This window comes from Schistocerca serialis, chromosome 6, assembly GCF_023864345.2.
Source record: "Schistocerca serialis cubense isolate TAMUIC-IGC-003099 chromosome 6, iqSchSeri2.2, whole genome shotgun sequence".
Classification (NCBI taxonomy): domain Eukaryota; kingdom Metazoa; phylum Arthropoda; class Insecta; order Orthoptera; family Acrididae; genus Schistocerca; species Schistocerca serialis.
Window position 1 is genome coordinate 481,316,971 of NC_064643.1, and position 14,260 is coordinate 481,331,230.

General features: G+C 44.6%; 1 protein-coding gene across 1 annotated transcript in view; it reads right to left on the reverse strand.

Moving 5' to 3' along the window:
* Positions 1-14,260, reverse strand: part of LOC126485129 (urocanate hydratase-like) — a 390,077-nt gene that overhangs the window by 94,494 nt on the left and 281,323 nt on the right. Inside the window, exon 11 of the mRNA XM_050108773.1 lies at positions 5,437-5,615. Coding sequence (XP_049964730.1) covers positions 5,437-5,615 — 179 coding nt within the window. The remainder of the gene's footprint in view (positions 1-5,436; positions 5,616-14,260) is intronic.

Consider the following 14,260-nt stretch of genomic DNA (forward strand, 5'->3'; position numbering starts at 1 on the left):
ACTGAGACTAATGCCCAGTGTACTGTGTTTATTTTATGTTTTTGTTATTCAGACGGGTACTTCTGATGTTAAAAAAAAATTGCGGTAAGATCTTATGGAACCAAACTGCTGAGGTCCCTGAATTACACACTACTTAATCTAACTTAAACTAACTTACGCTATGGAATGGACAACACATACCCATGCCCGAGGGAGGACTCGACCCTCCGACGGGGGGAGCCGCGCGGACCGTGGCAAGACGCCTAAGACCGCACGGCTACCTTGGGCAGCTTCTGATGTTACGTCTGCTATGTACAGGGCAGCGTGAGGGATCCCATCCAGTATTAGATAATATGCCAATGTTCCGCGATCCGGTAAGAAACTTGTGAAATTCATTATACAATCACAGTCTAACACATACATTCGTGATGCTTCCTCTCATTTTTGGCTCTGAGCACTATGGGACGTAACATCTGAGGTCATCAGTCTCCTAGACTTAGATCTACTTAAACCTAGCTTACCTAAGGACATCACACACATCCATGCCCGAGGCAGGATTCGAACCTGCGACCGTAGCAACAGCGCTGTTCCGGACTCAAGCGCCTAGAATCGCTCGCCCACAACGGCCGGCTGTCATTTTTGGTATACGTTGCCAGCAGTGATCCGTGCGGACAGAAAGCTACACTTCTGAATACGATATCGGTTGAGGACGAATTATATTGTTTATGCAAGGTGATCAGGAACAGTTTGAGAAGCTTGTAAGGTGTTCCAGGGATAAGTCGTGCTGACAAATAATTGTTAATAAATAAATTCCACACGTTGCGCCGTTTGCGAGTTAATTACCATTGAAGTTAGCCAATCAAGCAGTTTCACGCGAAAAATTCAAGTGGCCCGCGGGATACAGTTAGTGTCCGTTGTTCTCATAGCATAGATGACAGCGTACGAGACTGCTCAGCCCATGGCTTGGGTTCGAGCTTTACTACGTCCCATGCTCAATTTTTGTATCGTTCTTTTGTTTCATTTTAGGAAATCAAGTGAAAAAAGAGTTTGGCGACACCATCTCTGCCAGGCCACTTGAAGTAGCACGTTCGACGCCCTAATTAGCTAACTTAAATGCTAATTAACTCGGAAGCGGCGCACGTACACAATTTTTCCCTTGACAATTATTTTTCAGTAACACATATGTTGCAACATCCTTAAAAACTTTTCAGCATGTTTCTGAACATGCTCCCCTACCCACCCCCCCTTTCCACTTGTAGTGATTTTTAACATATTTTTTAGAATAGGGAGGGTATGTAGTGCCGTAAAAGTCGTCGCTAACTAAAAAATGACACCCTATTTGTCTTTCTTTAGTTTTCTAAAGACCACAGAAAGTTACTTTACCTAGTATTTGATGGAAAGTCATCGTGTAGAACAGAAATTATATCTGGCTTCCCACAAGGAAGCGTTACAGGCCTTCTGCTGTTCGTTATCTATATAAACGGTTTAAAAGATAATATGAGAGCCATCTTAGATTGTTTTTAGTTGACGCTATCATTTACCGCCTAGTGAAATCATCAGAACACAAAAACCAACTACAAAATGAATTAGACAAGATATCTGTATGTTGCGAAAACTAGCATATTACCCCAAATAATGAAAAGTGTGAGGTCTCCACATGAGTACTAAAAGGATCCGTTACATGATAAATCACACAAAACTAAAGGCTGTCTATTTATCTAAATACCTAGGAATTACAGTTCCGAAAAATTTAAATTGGAAGATTACACAGGTAATGTTGTGGGGAACGAAACTAATGACGATGCTTTATTGCGAAAACTCTTAGAAGATGCAACAGATCTACTAAAGATCCTTACACTACCCTTGTCCGTCCTGCTTGAGTATTGCTGTGCGGTACTGGATCCTTCCCAGATAGGATTGACGGAGGATATCAAAAAAGTCCAAAGAAGGACATCCTCTTTTTTTTATCGCGAAATAGGGAAGAGAGTGTCACGAATAAGATAAGCGAGTTTTTCACGTCTGCTTTGCGGCGAGGTCTTTTCAAGAAATACCAATAACCAACTCAATCGTGTGAATACTAAAACATTTTATTGAAGCTGCCCTACGTAGGGACAAATGATCTTCGTAACAAAATAAGAGAAATCAGAGCTTATAGGGAAAGATTTAAATGTCCATTTTTTCCATCTGCTGTTACACAATGGAGTGGTAAGAAATAGTCCGAAGGTTGTTCGATGAACCCACTGCCAGGCACTTATGTGTGAACTGCTATGTAGTCATGTAGATGTACGAGGGTCGTACACTAAGTAATGCCCCATATTTTTTCCCAGAACATATTTATTGTTAAGAGTCAGAATTTGGTGACAATATACATCAACATGTTTTGTCCATGTCCTATTTTTCTACATAGTCTCCATCACGTTCTATGGCCGTAGGCCAACGTTGTGGATGGGCATGTATTCCCTGCTGGTAAAAGCTGTTGTCCTGTAAGTGTAGCCATGTTTTCACTGCATGATTGACACTCCCGTCATTTTCAAAGTGTGTTCCCCGTAGAGAATCTTTAAGCGGCCCAAAGAGATGGAAGTCCGAGGGTACCAGCTCTGGACTGTAGGTGGATGAGGCAATGACGTGACAGGAGGTCCCGAGCGTGGCTGATCATGGAGCTCGGTTTCTGCAGTTCCTGAGGCTGTAACTTTCTTTATCCATCGCCCAACAGTACTCCATCAACTGCAGCATCGCCATACACTGCACACAAGAATTCAATAGCAGCACGCTGCTTGTAACGTGAGTCGTATCTAGACGCCATTTTCACGCTGTACTACGACTCCGACATCTGCCAGAACGGTTCGAAACATCACCGGCGCACAGAACAAACATCAAATATGAAGCACCAAGAAGGACCAGAATGAGATTTTCACTGTGCAGCGGAGTGTGCGCTGATATGAAACTTCCTGGCAGATTAAAACTATGTGCCGGGCCGAGACTCGAACTCGGGATCTTTGCCTTTCGCGGGCATGTGCTCTACCATCTGAGCTACCCAAGCACGACTCACTGCCCGTCCTCACAACTTTACTTCCGCCATTACCTCGTCTCGTACTTTCCAAACTTCACAGAAGCTCTCCTGCGAGGTTTTTATGCTAACAAAAGAAAAGAAAGGAATGGTTGAGTCCAAACACAGCAGCAACTCCCTATACAAAGACTTGTGCGCATCCAAAAAAGATAATGTTATGCATCTGGTGGAACGTGTGTTGTATTACGAATTGCTTTCCCGAGCTCTAACCACCACTGCTGACACTTATTGACAAAAACTGAGACGCCTTTCAGACACAGTCGAGGAACAAGGACTAGGAAGACTGCATGAAGTGAAGCTACTCCACGATAAGGCCCGCCGTCATTCTGCTAGACTGACAAAAACACCGTACAGAAGTTAGGCTGGGAAGTCGTTCTGCGCACACATTATTCACCTGATATTGCGCCCTCAGATTTTCACTTTTCCCGCTCTATTCAACAACCTTCAAATAAGAAATTTCTTGGCAGATTAAAACTGTGTGCCGGACCTAGACTGAAACTCGGGGCCTTTGCCTTTCTGAGCTACCCAAGCGAGCCACACAACCCGCCCTCACAATTACAAGGCATAGGTCCCGAGCTCGAGTCTCGGCCCGGCACACAGTTTTAATCTGCCAGGAAGTTTCATCAACAAGGACGTTTGTCTATCTAGAAATGGATTTTTTTTTAAAAAATGTGGGGCATTACTTATTGAACGACCCTCGTAGGTGTAGATGTAAATGTTGTACAAGGCCGCACGTATCGCTTCCGTAGGGATGGCGAGGATAAGATAAGAGTAATTACACTACTGGCAATTAAAATGACGTGCTACATACGTGAAATTTAACCGACAGGATGAAGATGCTGTGATATGCAAATCATTAGCTTTTCAGAACATTCACACAAGGTTGGCGCTGGTGGCAACACCTACAACGTGCTGATATGACGAAAGTTTCCAACTGATTTCTCATACACAAACAGCAGTTGACCGGCGTTGCCTGGTGAAACGTTGTTGTGGTGCCTCGTGTAAGGAGTAGAAATGCGTACCATCACGTTTCCGAGTTTGATAACGGTCGGATTTTGTCGTATCGCGATTGCGGTTTATCGTATCGCGACATTGCTGCTCGCGTTGGTCGAGATCCAATGACTGTTAGAAGAATATGGAATCGGTGGGTTCAGGAGGCTAATACGAAACGCCGTGCTGGATCCCAACGGCCTCGTATCACTAGCAGTCGAGGTGACAGGCATCTTATCCGCATGGCTGTAACGGATCGTGCAGCCACGTCTCGATCCCTGAGTCAACAGATGGGGACGTTTGCAAGACAACAACCATCTGCACGAACAGTTCGCCGACATTTGCAGCAGCATGGACTATCAGCTCGGGTGCCATGGCTGTGGTTACCCTTGACGCTGAATAAGAGACAGGAGCGCCTGCGAGGGTGTACTCAACGACGAACTTGGGTGCACTAATGGCAAAACGTCATTTTTTCGGATGAATCCAGCTTCTGTTTACAGCATCATGATGGTCTCATCCGTGTTTGGAAACACCGCGGTGAACGCACATTGGAAGCGTGTATTCGTCGTGTTGGTATGGGGTGCCACTGGTTGCACGTCTCGGTCACCTCTTGTTCGCATTGACGGCACTTTGAACAGTGGACGTTACATTTCACATGTGTTACGACCCGTGGCTCTACCCTTCATTCGATCCCTCCGAAATCCTACATTTCAACAGGATAATGCACGACCGCATGTTGCAGGTCCTGTACGGGCCTTTCTGGATACAGAAAATGTTCCACTGCAGCCCTGGCCAGCACATTCTCCAGATCTCTCACCAATTGAAAACGTCTGTTCAATGGTGGCCGAGCAACTGGTTCGTTACAATACGCCAGTCACTACTCTTGATGAACTGTGGTATCATGTTGATGCTGCATGGGCAGCTGTACCTGTACACGACATCCAAGCTCTGTTTGAATCAATGCCTAGACGTATCAAGGCCGTTATTACGGCCAGAGGTGGTTGTTCTGGGTACTGATTTCTAAGTATCTATGCACCCAAACTGCGTGAAAACGTAATCACATGTCAGTTCTAGTATAATATATTTGTCCAATGAACACCCGTTTATCATCTGCATTTCTTCTTGGTGTAACAATTTTAATGGGGAGTAGTTTACAACGTGCAGAGAGGTGTTTAAGGAATTATTTTTCCGGGCTTTATACGTATACGGTTTACGAGTAAGCCCTAACAAGCTGGTCATGGGTAAGTACCCTTTGCCATGAATTTCACAGTGGTTTGCCAAGAATGGATGTGAATGTAGCTTGACCTGCTGCCCTTACGATCTGTGTGAGTCGCACTCTGCCAGGTGATTCAGAGCGCCGGCCTGGCGTGGCCGGAGTGGCGGCCAGCAGCTTGACCCACCTTGACGGCGCCGGTGCGGACTGCGTCATTGAGGGCGGCGGCGATGCGGCGGCGGGCCTCGCGGTCGGCGTACAGGATGCGCGCCTGCGACCCCACCACCAGCCGGTGCTCCTCCGCGCGGCGCAGCCACTCCAGGTTGGACTCGTACTGGGCGCGCGTCGAGTAGCCCACGCTCGCATCTGCACAACGAGGCGGGGCGGTTGTGTTTATATCTCAGCACGAAAAGACGATGGAACTGGGAACGAAAGCTATGTTCAGAAGGTTGAATTTGTTCAGAGTGTTCGTGCAGTCTGGCCATGCGAACTGAGAGCACGGGGGTGTAGGTGTGCCGTGGTTCTCTGGTGGAGGTAGCTGGGCAGCAGTAGTGGCGGGCAGCTTGAAAGCAGTTGAATCCTTAATTGTGTAACCTCCCAACAGTGACTGTAACCTCCCAACAGTGAAATAAAATAAGTATAGCATTCACATTTAGAGTAACCTCCCCACAACAAAAATATGTATATGGCATTTACATTTAGTGTAACCTCTCCGCAGATAAAAAATATTTATAATAACCTCCCAACAGTAAAAAATATAATTATAGCATTCACATTCAGCGTAACCTACCAACAGATAAATTCCGTAACCTACCAATAATAAAAATGTGACTCATCTCTCAATAGAATTGTGGCTCACTTACAACCTTTCAATAATTGACTGTGAATTTAAACTGGTAAATTTTGGACATCAGCAGTGCTGCGTCATGGCCCTAAAAATTCATTCTGAATAAAGTGAAAATTCTTACCTCAATAAGGTCGCCCGATAACGCATATATATCTGCTCCTGTAAGAAATTTTTCTGGCACAGCCCAGTGCAATACTGGCCGACAGATTTGTCATGTATAAAAGAAGCAACTGATTTTTCTTTACAATAATGGGGATGACCATGGATTGGAGAAATTAGTAAATTCTTTAAACTGAGACGAATGTTTGTCAAGAGTTAATTTTTTATAAGAAAGATCATTATTAAGAGATTTCTTTTTAAAAGCATTTACACGGGACTTGATATAACAATCTACAATGCGCGAGGCTGCTTTTACCTTATATTACAACGCTCAGGCTCTGCCATCGCTCCACACCACCGGCCCAGCCAACACGATACACCAGACTGCTCGTTCCTACTTACTCCTACTGCGACACAGTTCCTACTGCTGACAACACTGCTCTTTGGTCTGAGATTCTCTTATACTTTACATATCGCAGCACGTGAGCAATCCATCGAAATTTCATCTGCCCGAGTGTGCTAGCAACAAATTCCTTAATCATGGATCTCTTAAATTGATTTCCCAACAGTTTATTACAGTAGCGTCGTACCCATGTCATGTTTGCGGTGGGCATCCAACTCGCGGGCTACTGTGTGGATCAGACGTAGCCAGCAGTCACTGTGCCCAACTCGGCTCGACGGTGAGGCGACTTTGTGAGGGTAGCATTCCTGGGAGGCCGCGCTGTGCGGGTCAGCTGCTGGCGAGGTGGATAGTCCTGGGGCCCGTGTGGCCGAGCGGTTCTAGGCGCTTCAGTCCTGAACCACGCGGCTACTACGGCCGCAGGTTCGAATCCTGCCTCGGGCATGGATGTGTGTGATGTCTTTAGCTTAGTTAGGTTTACGTAGTTCTAAGTCTAGGGGACTGATGACTTCAGATGTTAAGTACCATAGTCCTTAGAGCAATTTGAACCATTTTTTTGATAGTTCTGGCTATGCCACAGATGTAGCAGGCTAGTGGACTAAGTATGCATATGGGATTGGTTCCCAAATATGTGAGTGGCTCGAAGGCTTCTTCAGTAATAGAACCCAGTACGTAGTCCTCGATGGTGAGTGTTCATCGGAGGTGAGGGTGTCATCTGGAGTTCCCCAGGGAAGTGTGGTAGGTCCGCTGTTGTTTTCTATCTCCATAAATGATCTTTTGGATAGGGTGGATAGCATTGCCGGCTGTTTGCTGAAGATGCTGTGGTGTACGGGAAGGTGTCGTCGTTGGGTGACTGTAGGAGGATACAAGATGACTTGGACAGGATTTGTGATTGGTGTAAAGAATGGCAGCTAACTCTAAATATAGATAAATGTAAATTAATGCAGATGAATAGGGAAAAAGAATCCCGTAATGTTTGAATACTCCATTAGTAGTGTAGCGCTTGACACAGTCACGTCGGTTAAATATTTGGGCGTAACATTGCAGAGCGATATGAAGTGGGACAAGCATGTAATGACAGTTGTGGGGAAGGCGGATAGTCGTCTTCGGTTCATTGGTAGAATTTTGGGAAGATGTGTTTCATCTGCAAAGGAGACAGCTTATAAAACACTAACACGACCTATTCTTGAGTACTGCTCGAGCGTTTGGGATCCCTATCAGGTCGGATTGAGGGAGGACATAGAAGCATTTCAGAGGCGGGTTGCTAGATTTGTTACTGGTAGGTTTGATCATCACGCGAGTGTTACGGAAATGCTTCAGGAACTCGGGTGGGAGTCTCTGGAGGAAAGGAGGAGTTCTTTTTGTGAATCGCTACTGAGGAAATTTAGAGAACCAGCATCTGAGGCTGACTGCAGTACAATTTTACTGCCGCCAACTTATATTTCGCGGAAAGACCACAAAGATAAGATAAGAGAGATTAGGGATCGTACAGAGGCATATAGGCAGTCATTTTTCACTCGTTCTGTTTGGGAGTGGAACAGGGAGAGAAGATGCTAGTTGTGGTACGAGGTACCCTCCGCCATGCACCGTATGGTGGATTGCGGAGTATGTATGTAGATGTAGAAGTAAAGTTCACTGCCGCTGGTCTTGTGTCTGGTGGAGCTCAGTTCGACGCTCGTCCATTCGTTGTTACGGCTGGATCACGAAGCATGCGGTGCTGTCAGGACTGCGGTTGAGCGGTGGCGGTCTCGCAGCAGAAGGCCACACTACAGCGGACGCCGACTCGATGACTTGCCGATTCAGTGCCTCAGCGTGACTAAGTGGCCAGTGTTTGTACACCCCAGGGCGGGCTTGTTGTTGAGTGGGTGCCATAGGTGTCACGTAGACCACTTCCCGCAACGCCGCCGAAGTGTCTAGGTTATCATAATATCATTGGTCATTGACCGAATACTCCTGCTGGTGTAGTAAGACAGGCGAAATGTTGTGCAAGGTCCTTACGGGGAGCAGCAAGATCAAGGTAACGGACCCTCACCTTGGCACGCGCAGCTACGGAGGCAGCAGGATGTCGTGTTGCGGCTAGGAGGAAAATGTGATGGTTCAAATGGCTCTGAGCACTACGGGACTTAACATCTGAGGTCATCAGTCCCCTAGAACTTAGAACTACTTAAACCTAATTGACTAAGGATATCACACACATCCATGCCCGAGGCAGGATTCGAACCTGCGACCTTAGCAGTCGCGCGGTTCCAGACTGTAGCGCCTAGAACCGCTCAGGCACCCCGGCTGGCGAGAAGTAGACAGTGTTCACTCATTGTGAATACTATTAAATCGTTCCTGTATCCAGCACTTTTGTGTACATCAACGGGAATTCTCTGCGTCCCACTGGAAGCTGACATTCCAGATGGCCATCACTTCATCGTTTCCTAGATGCTAATTCCTAGGCGCCAAAATGGTTCAAAAGGCTCTAAGCACCATGGGACTTAACATCTGAGGTCATCATTCCCCTAGAACTTAGAACTACTTAAACCTAACTGACCTAAGGACATCACACACATCCATGCCCGAGGCAGGATCCGAACCTGCAGCCGTAGCGGTCGCGCAGTTCCAGACTGAAGCGCCTAGAACCGCTCGGCCACCACGGCCGGCGGGAAATCTGAAGTAGAGTAAAAGTACCTAATGCAACGATAGTGTCAGTAATTGTATAAATCATTAACTGATTGGCCATACAGTCCTGCGCAAAACGTTTATGCGACTTAAATTTGTATATGTACAACACAATAGTTACATTTTCATAGCATTAGAATCCCTTTCCGTAAAGTAGAGTATATCACCAAACTTGGTGATAAAGGTAGCTACTAGCTAATTTGGTGAGATATATTTTTAATTTGCTTATTCATTAACATAAGTTTTAAATACGATGAATTTTTTTAGTACACAATCTAGAAGAAGATGTTGTTCCGGTAAGGTTAGGAAAAATTGCACATTTTGTAAGTGGGGTGCTTCTGTGTTGGCAGCGCTGTGTAGCGCTTTGCATTGGATCTCTGATTGCGCTTTCTTTGTAAGAGACTCTGTGGCTGATCGGACTCGTTGTTGGAAGTTAATCGCCAGTACTGTTGGGCAGTTGGTAGTTACTCGCCAGCAGTGATGGAAGTAATTGGAAGTGAACAGCCAGCAGTGATGGATGTTAAATGTGAGAAGTTGACATTGATGGAGGGTAGAGGTCTGAAATGTTAGCGTAGGATAACGATCTGTACATGTTCGACCTGGAGACTGAAAATTATTCATGATTATAAACCTTTGCACTAGATGTAAATGACGATTTATATTCATGTTTGTACTGGATGTTACATCATTAAGGAAAAATACATTATTTGGTTAGCAACAAAATCTTTCATTTGCTAACCACATGCCTATTAGTAGTTAGTGGCTTTAGTAGTTAGAATCTCTTATTTAGCTGGCAGTACTGAAGCTCGCTGTATTGCAGTAGTTCGCGTAATGAAGATTTTTGTGATGTAAGTGTTTAATGAAATGTATAGGTTATTGTCAGGATTGCTTCTTATTCAGGGCCATTCATTTGTATTAATTATTTGAAGCCAGGTTTTAATTTTTTGTTTGAACAGTCAGATTGCGTTGCGCTAGAATATAGTGGGTCAGTATTGACATGATAAGAAAAAGCAAAGAGAAAGTAGTCTCAGAACGTTTAGTTTTACTCAGCTGTTTCAGAATCAAATAACATAGTAGTTTCATCTTCTCAGTCATTCTGCAACTTAAGTACAGACTCACTCATTTAAATATAGAAGTTTCAATTTGTAATAAAACAACCTTGATAAAAATAACTTCAGTTCTAACAGTTCCTATACCAAGTAAATTGTTAGAGTTCAAAGTTAATATTAATTCAAGAAAAAGAACTGTATAACATTAATTTTAAAAGACTATTTATTCCTGTCCAAACAATATCGTCTTACTAATTGGTCAAACTGCGTATATCACACATGTAAATAAATCCCAATGCAGATACGCTTCGGCAGAGTTCACGTTAGGGACAGAGACAGGAAAGCATTGCGTCCATTTCCTTCCATTTTTTTCTATTTCATCCGTTGAATATTGGCCTCCATATGCGCCACAAGTCCAGTCGTTATCACTGAAAGAGTTATTTTGTATAACATTTCAACCTTTTATTTTCTATGTTCCAGAAGGTCCAGCTGAATTTGAAACAATGTTTCCTTTTCCTTTGTTAGTTCGTTGGCTGCACAACACCAGAGCTCTTGGTTCACACACCTAGGTCATGGGATACTGATACGCACATATACAGGCGGCGGTAGTATCGCGTACACACATTTAACGTGGAATGGTAGTTGGAGCTAGCCGCATGGGCCATTCCATTTCTGTAATCGTTAGAGAATTCAATATTCCGAGATGCACAGTGTCAAGAGTGTACCAAGAATACCAAATTTCAGGCATTACCTCTCACCACAGACAACGAGCGGCCGACGGAATTTACTTAATGACCGAGAGCAGCGTCGTTTGCTTTGAGTTATCAGTGCTGACAGACAAACAACACTTCTTGAAGTAACCGCAAAAATCAGTGTGGAACGTACGACGAACTTATCTGTTAGGACAGTGCGGTGAAATTTGGGCTATGGCAGCAGACGAAAGATGCGAGTGCCTTTGCTAACAGCACGATACCGACTGCAGCGCCTCTCCTGAGCTCGTGACCGTATCAGTTGGACCCTAGACTACTGGAAAACCGTGGCCTGATCAGATTTTCTTTTTTTATTTTACACGTCTGGTTCTGTAGGACAAAATTGAGGAGAAATTCTCAAAGCTCATGGAACGTGTCAGATGAGTCATGGTTTCAGTTGGTAAGAACTGATTTCAAGTGTAGCGCTGGCCCGACGAAGCCAAGAACCCGTGTTGTCAGCAAGGAACTGTACAAGTTGATGATAATTTCGTAGTGGTATGGGCAGTGTTTATGTGGACTGGACTGCGTCCTTCGGTTAAACTGAGACGATCATTGACTCCAACTGGTTGTGTTCAGCTATTAAGTGACCATTTGCAGACATTCGTGGACTTCATGTTGCCAAAAAAACATTGGATTTTTTAACGATGAGAATGCACCATGTTACTGGGACACAGCTGTTCGTGGTTGGCCGGCCGCTGTGACCGAGCGGTTCTAGGCGCTTCAGCCCGGAACCGCGCTGCTGCTGCGGTCGCAGGTTCGAATCCTGCCTCGTGCATGGATGTGTGTGATGTCCTTGGGTTAGTTAGGTTTAAATAGTTCTAACCCTAGTGGACGGATGACCTCAGATGTTAAGTCCCATAGTGCTTAGAGCCATTTGAACCATGTATTCGCGGTTGCTACGAAGAACTTTCAGAATAATTCGAGCGAATGATATGACCACCCAGATAGCTCAACTTGAATCCCATCAAACAGTTATGGGACATAAAACAGGATCATAAGAATGATGCAAGTGCGGGAGGCATGAATGGGAATTTGGACTGAGGAAGGAGACGTGCTTGAGTAGTCCGCGCACTCATGCAAAGCCGCTCTGCCAGGGTGGTGTAGTGGTTAGTGCATCATAGCACCGGGAAAACCCGGGTTCGAATCCCAGCCTCGCTACAATTTTTCATTCGTTGTTTCGGTCTGCATGTATACATCATAGATATCTGAGATCTGAAAAGGTCTCTGGAACCACAAAGTTTCAATTGATCACAGAACTACTTCCGGCCTGAACTACACCCCCGACACACTGTGGTTTAAACGCCTCATTAGACCGTCAGTCGATGCAAAATCATGACTCGTCGGACCACAATACATGCCCACACCTATTCACCAATTTCATTGTTGTATATCACAATGAACACGTGCTGTGTTTTTTTCGATTTTTTTCTCTTGGCCGGAGTGGGGGGGGGGGGGGGGGGGGGCTGATCATTCTTCTGACTAGTTTCATGCGGCCCGCCGCGAATTCCTCTCCTGTGCTAATCTCTTCTTCTCAATCATTCCCTCATGTCTTAACAGATGTCCTCTCATCCTGTCCCTTCTCCTTATCAATGTTTCCCACATATTCCTATCCTCTCCGATTCTGCACAGAACCTTCTCATTACCTTACCTTGTCCACCTAATTTTCAACATTCATCTGCAGCACCACATCTCAAATGCTTCGATTCTCTTCTGTTCCGGTTTTCCTACAGTCCATGTTTCACTGCCATTCAATGCTGTACTCCACACATACATTCTTAGAAATTTCTTCTTCAGATTAAGCTTGATATTTGATATTAGTAGACTTCTCTTGGCCGGGAGTGCCCTTTTTGCCATTGCTAGTCTGCTTTTGATGTCCTCCTTGCTCCGTCCGTCACTCGGTATTTTACTGCCTAGGTAGCAGAGTACTTTAACTTCATCTATTTCGTGACCAACGATCCTGATATTTACTTTTTCGCTGTTCTCATTTCTACTACTTCTCATTACCTTCGCCTTTCTTCGATTTACTCTCAATCCATACTCTGTAGTCATTAGACTGTTCATTCTATTCGGCAGATCATATAATTCTTCTTCACCTTCACTCAGGATAGTAATGTCATCACCGAATCATATCAGTGATATCCTTTCACCTTGTATTTTAATTCCACTACTGAACATTTCTTTTATTTCCATCATTTCTTCCTCGATGTACAGAGTGAAGAGTAGGGGCGAAAGACTACATCCTTGTGTTACATCCTTTTTCGCACGAGCACTCCGTTCTGGGTCGTCCACACTTATTTATTCCCTCTTGGGTCTTGTACATATTGTATATTACCCGCCTCTCCTTGTAGATTACCCCTACTTTTTTTCAGAATTTCGAACGTCTTGCACCATTTTATATTGTCGAACGCTCTTTGCAGGTCGACAAATCCTATGCACGTGTCTTGATTTTTCCTTAGTGTTGCTTCCAGTATTAATCGCAACGTCAGAATCGCCACTCCCGTGTCTTTACCTTTCCTAAAGCCAAAATGATCGTTATCTAGCGCATCCTCAATTTTCTTTTCCATTCTTCTGTGTATTCTTCTTGTCAGCAACTTGGATGCATAAGCTGTTAAGCTGATTGTGCGATTATTCTCGCACTTGTCAGCTCTTGACGTCTTGGGAATTGTGTGGATGATGCTTTTCCGAAAGTCAGATGGTATATCGGCAGACTCATACATCCTACACACCAACGTGAATAGTCGTTTTGTTGGCACTTCCCCCAACGATTTTAGAAATTCTGATGGAATGTTATCTATGCCTTCTGCCTTATTTGATCTTAAAGTCCTCCAAAGCTCTTTTAAATTCTGATTCTAACACCGGGGCCCCTATCTCTTCTAAATCGACTCCTGTTTCTTCATCTAGCACATTAGACAAATCTTCCGCTTCACAGTCTCGTCTGCATTTAACAGTGGAATTCCCGTTACACTCTTAATGTTATCACCCTTGCTTTTAATGTCACACCGAAGGTTGTATTGACTTTCCTATATGCTGAATCAGTTCTACCGACAATCGTTTCATTTTCGATGTCTTCGCATTTTTCCTACAGCCATTTCGTCTTAGCTTCCCTGCTCTTCCTTTTTATTTTATTCCTCAGAGACTTGTATTTTTGTATTCGTGAATCCCCCGGAACATTTTTCTACTTCCTCCTTTCGTTGATCAGTTGA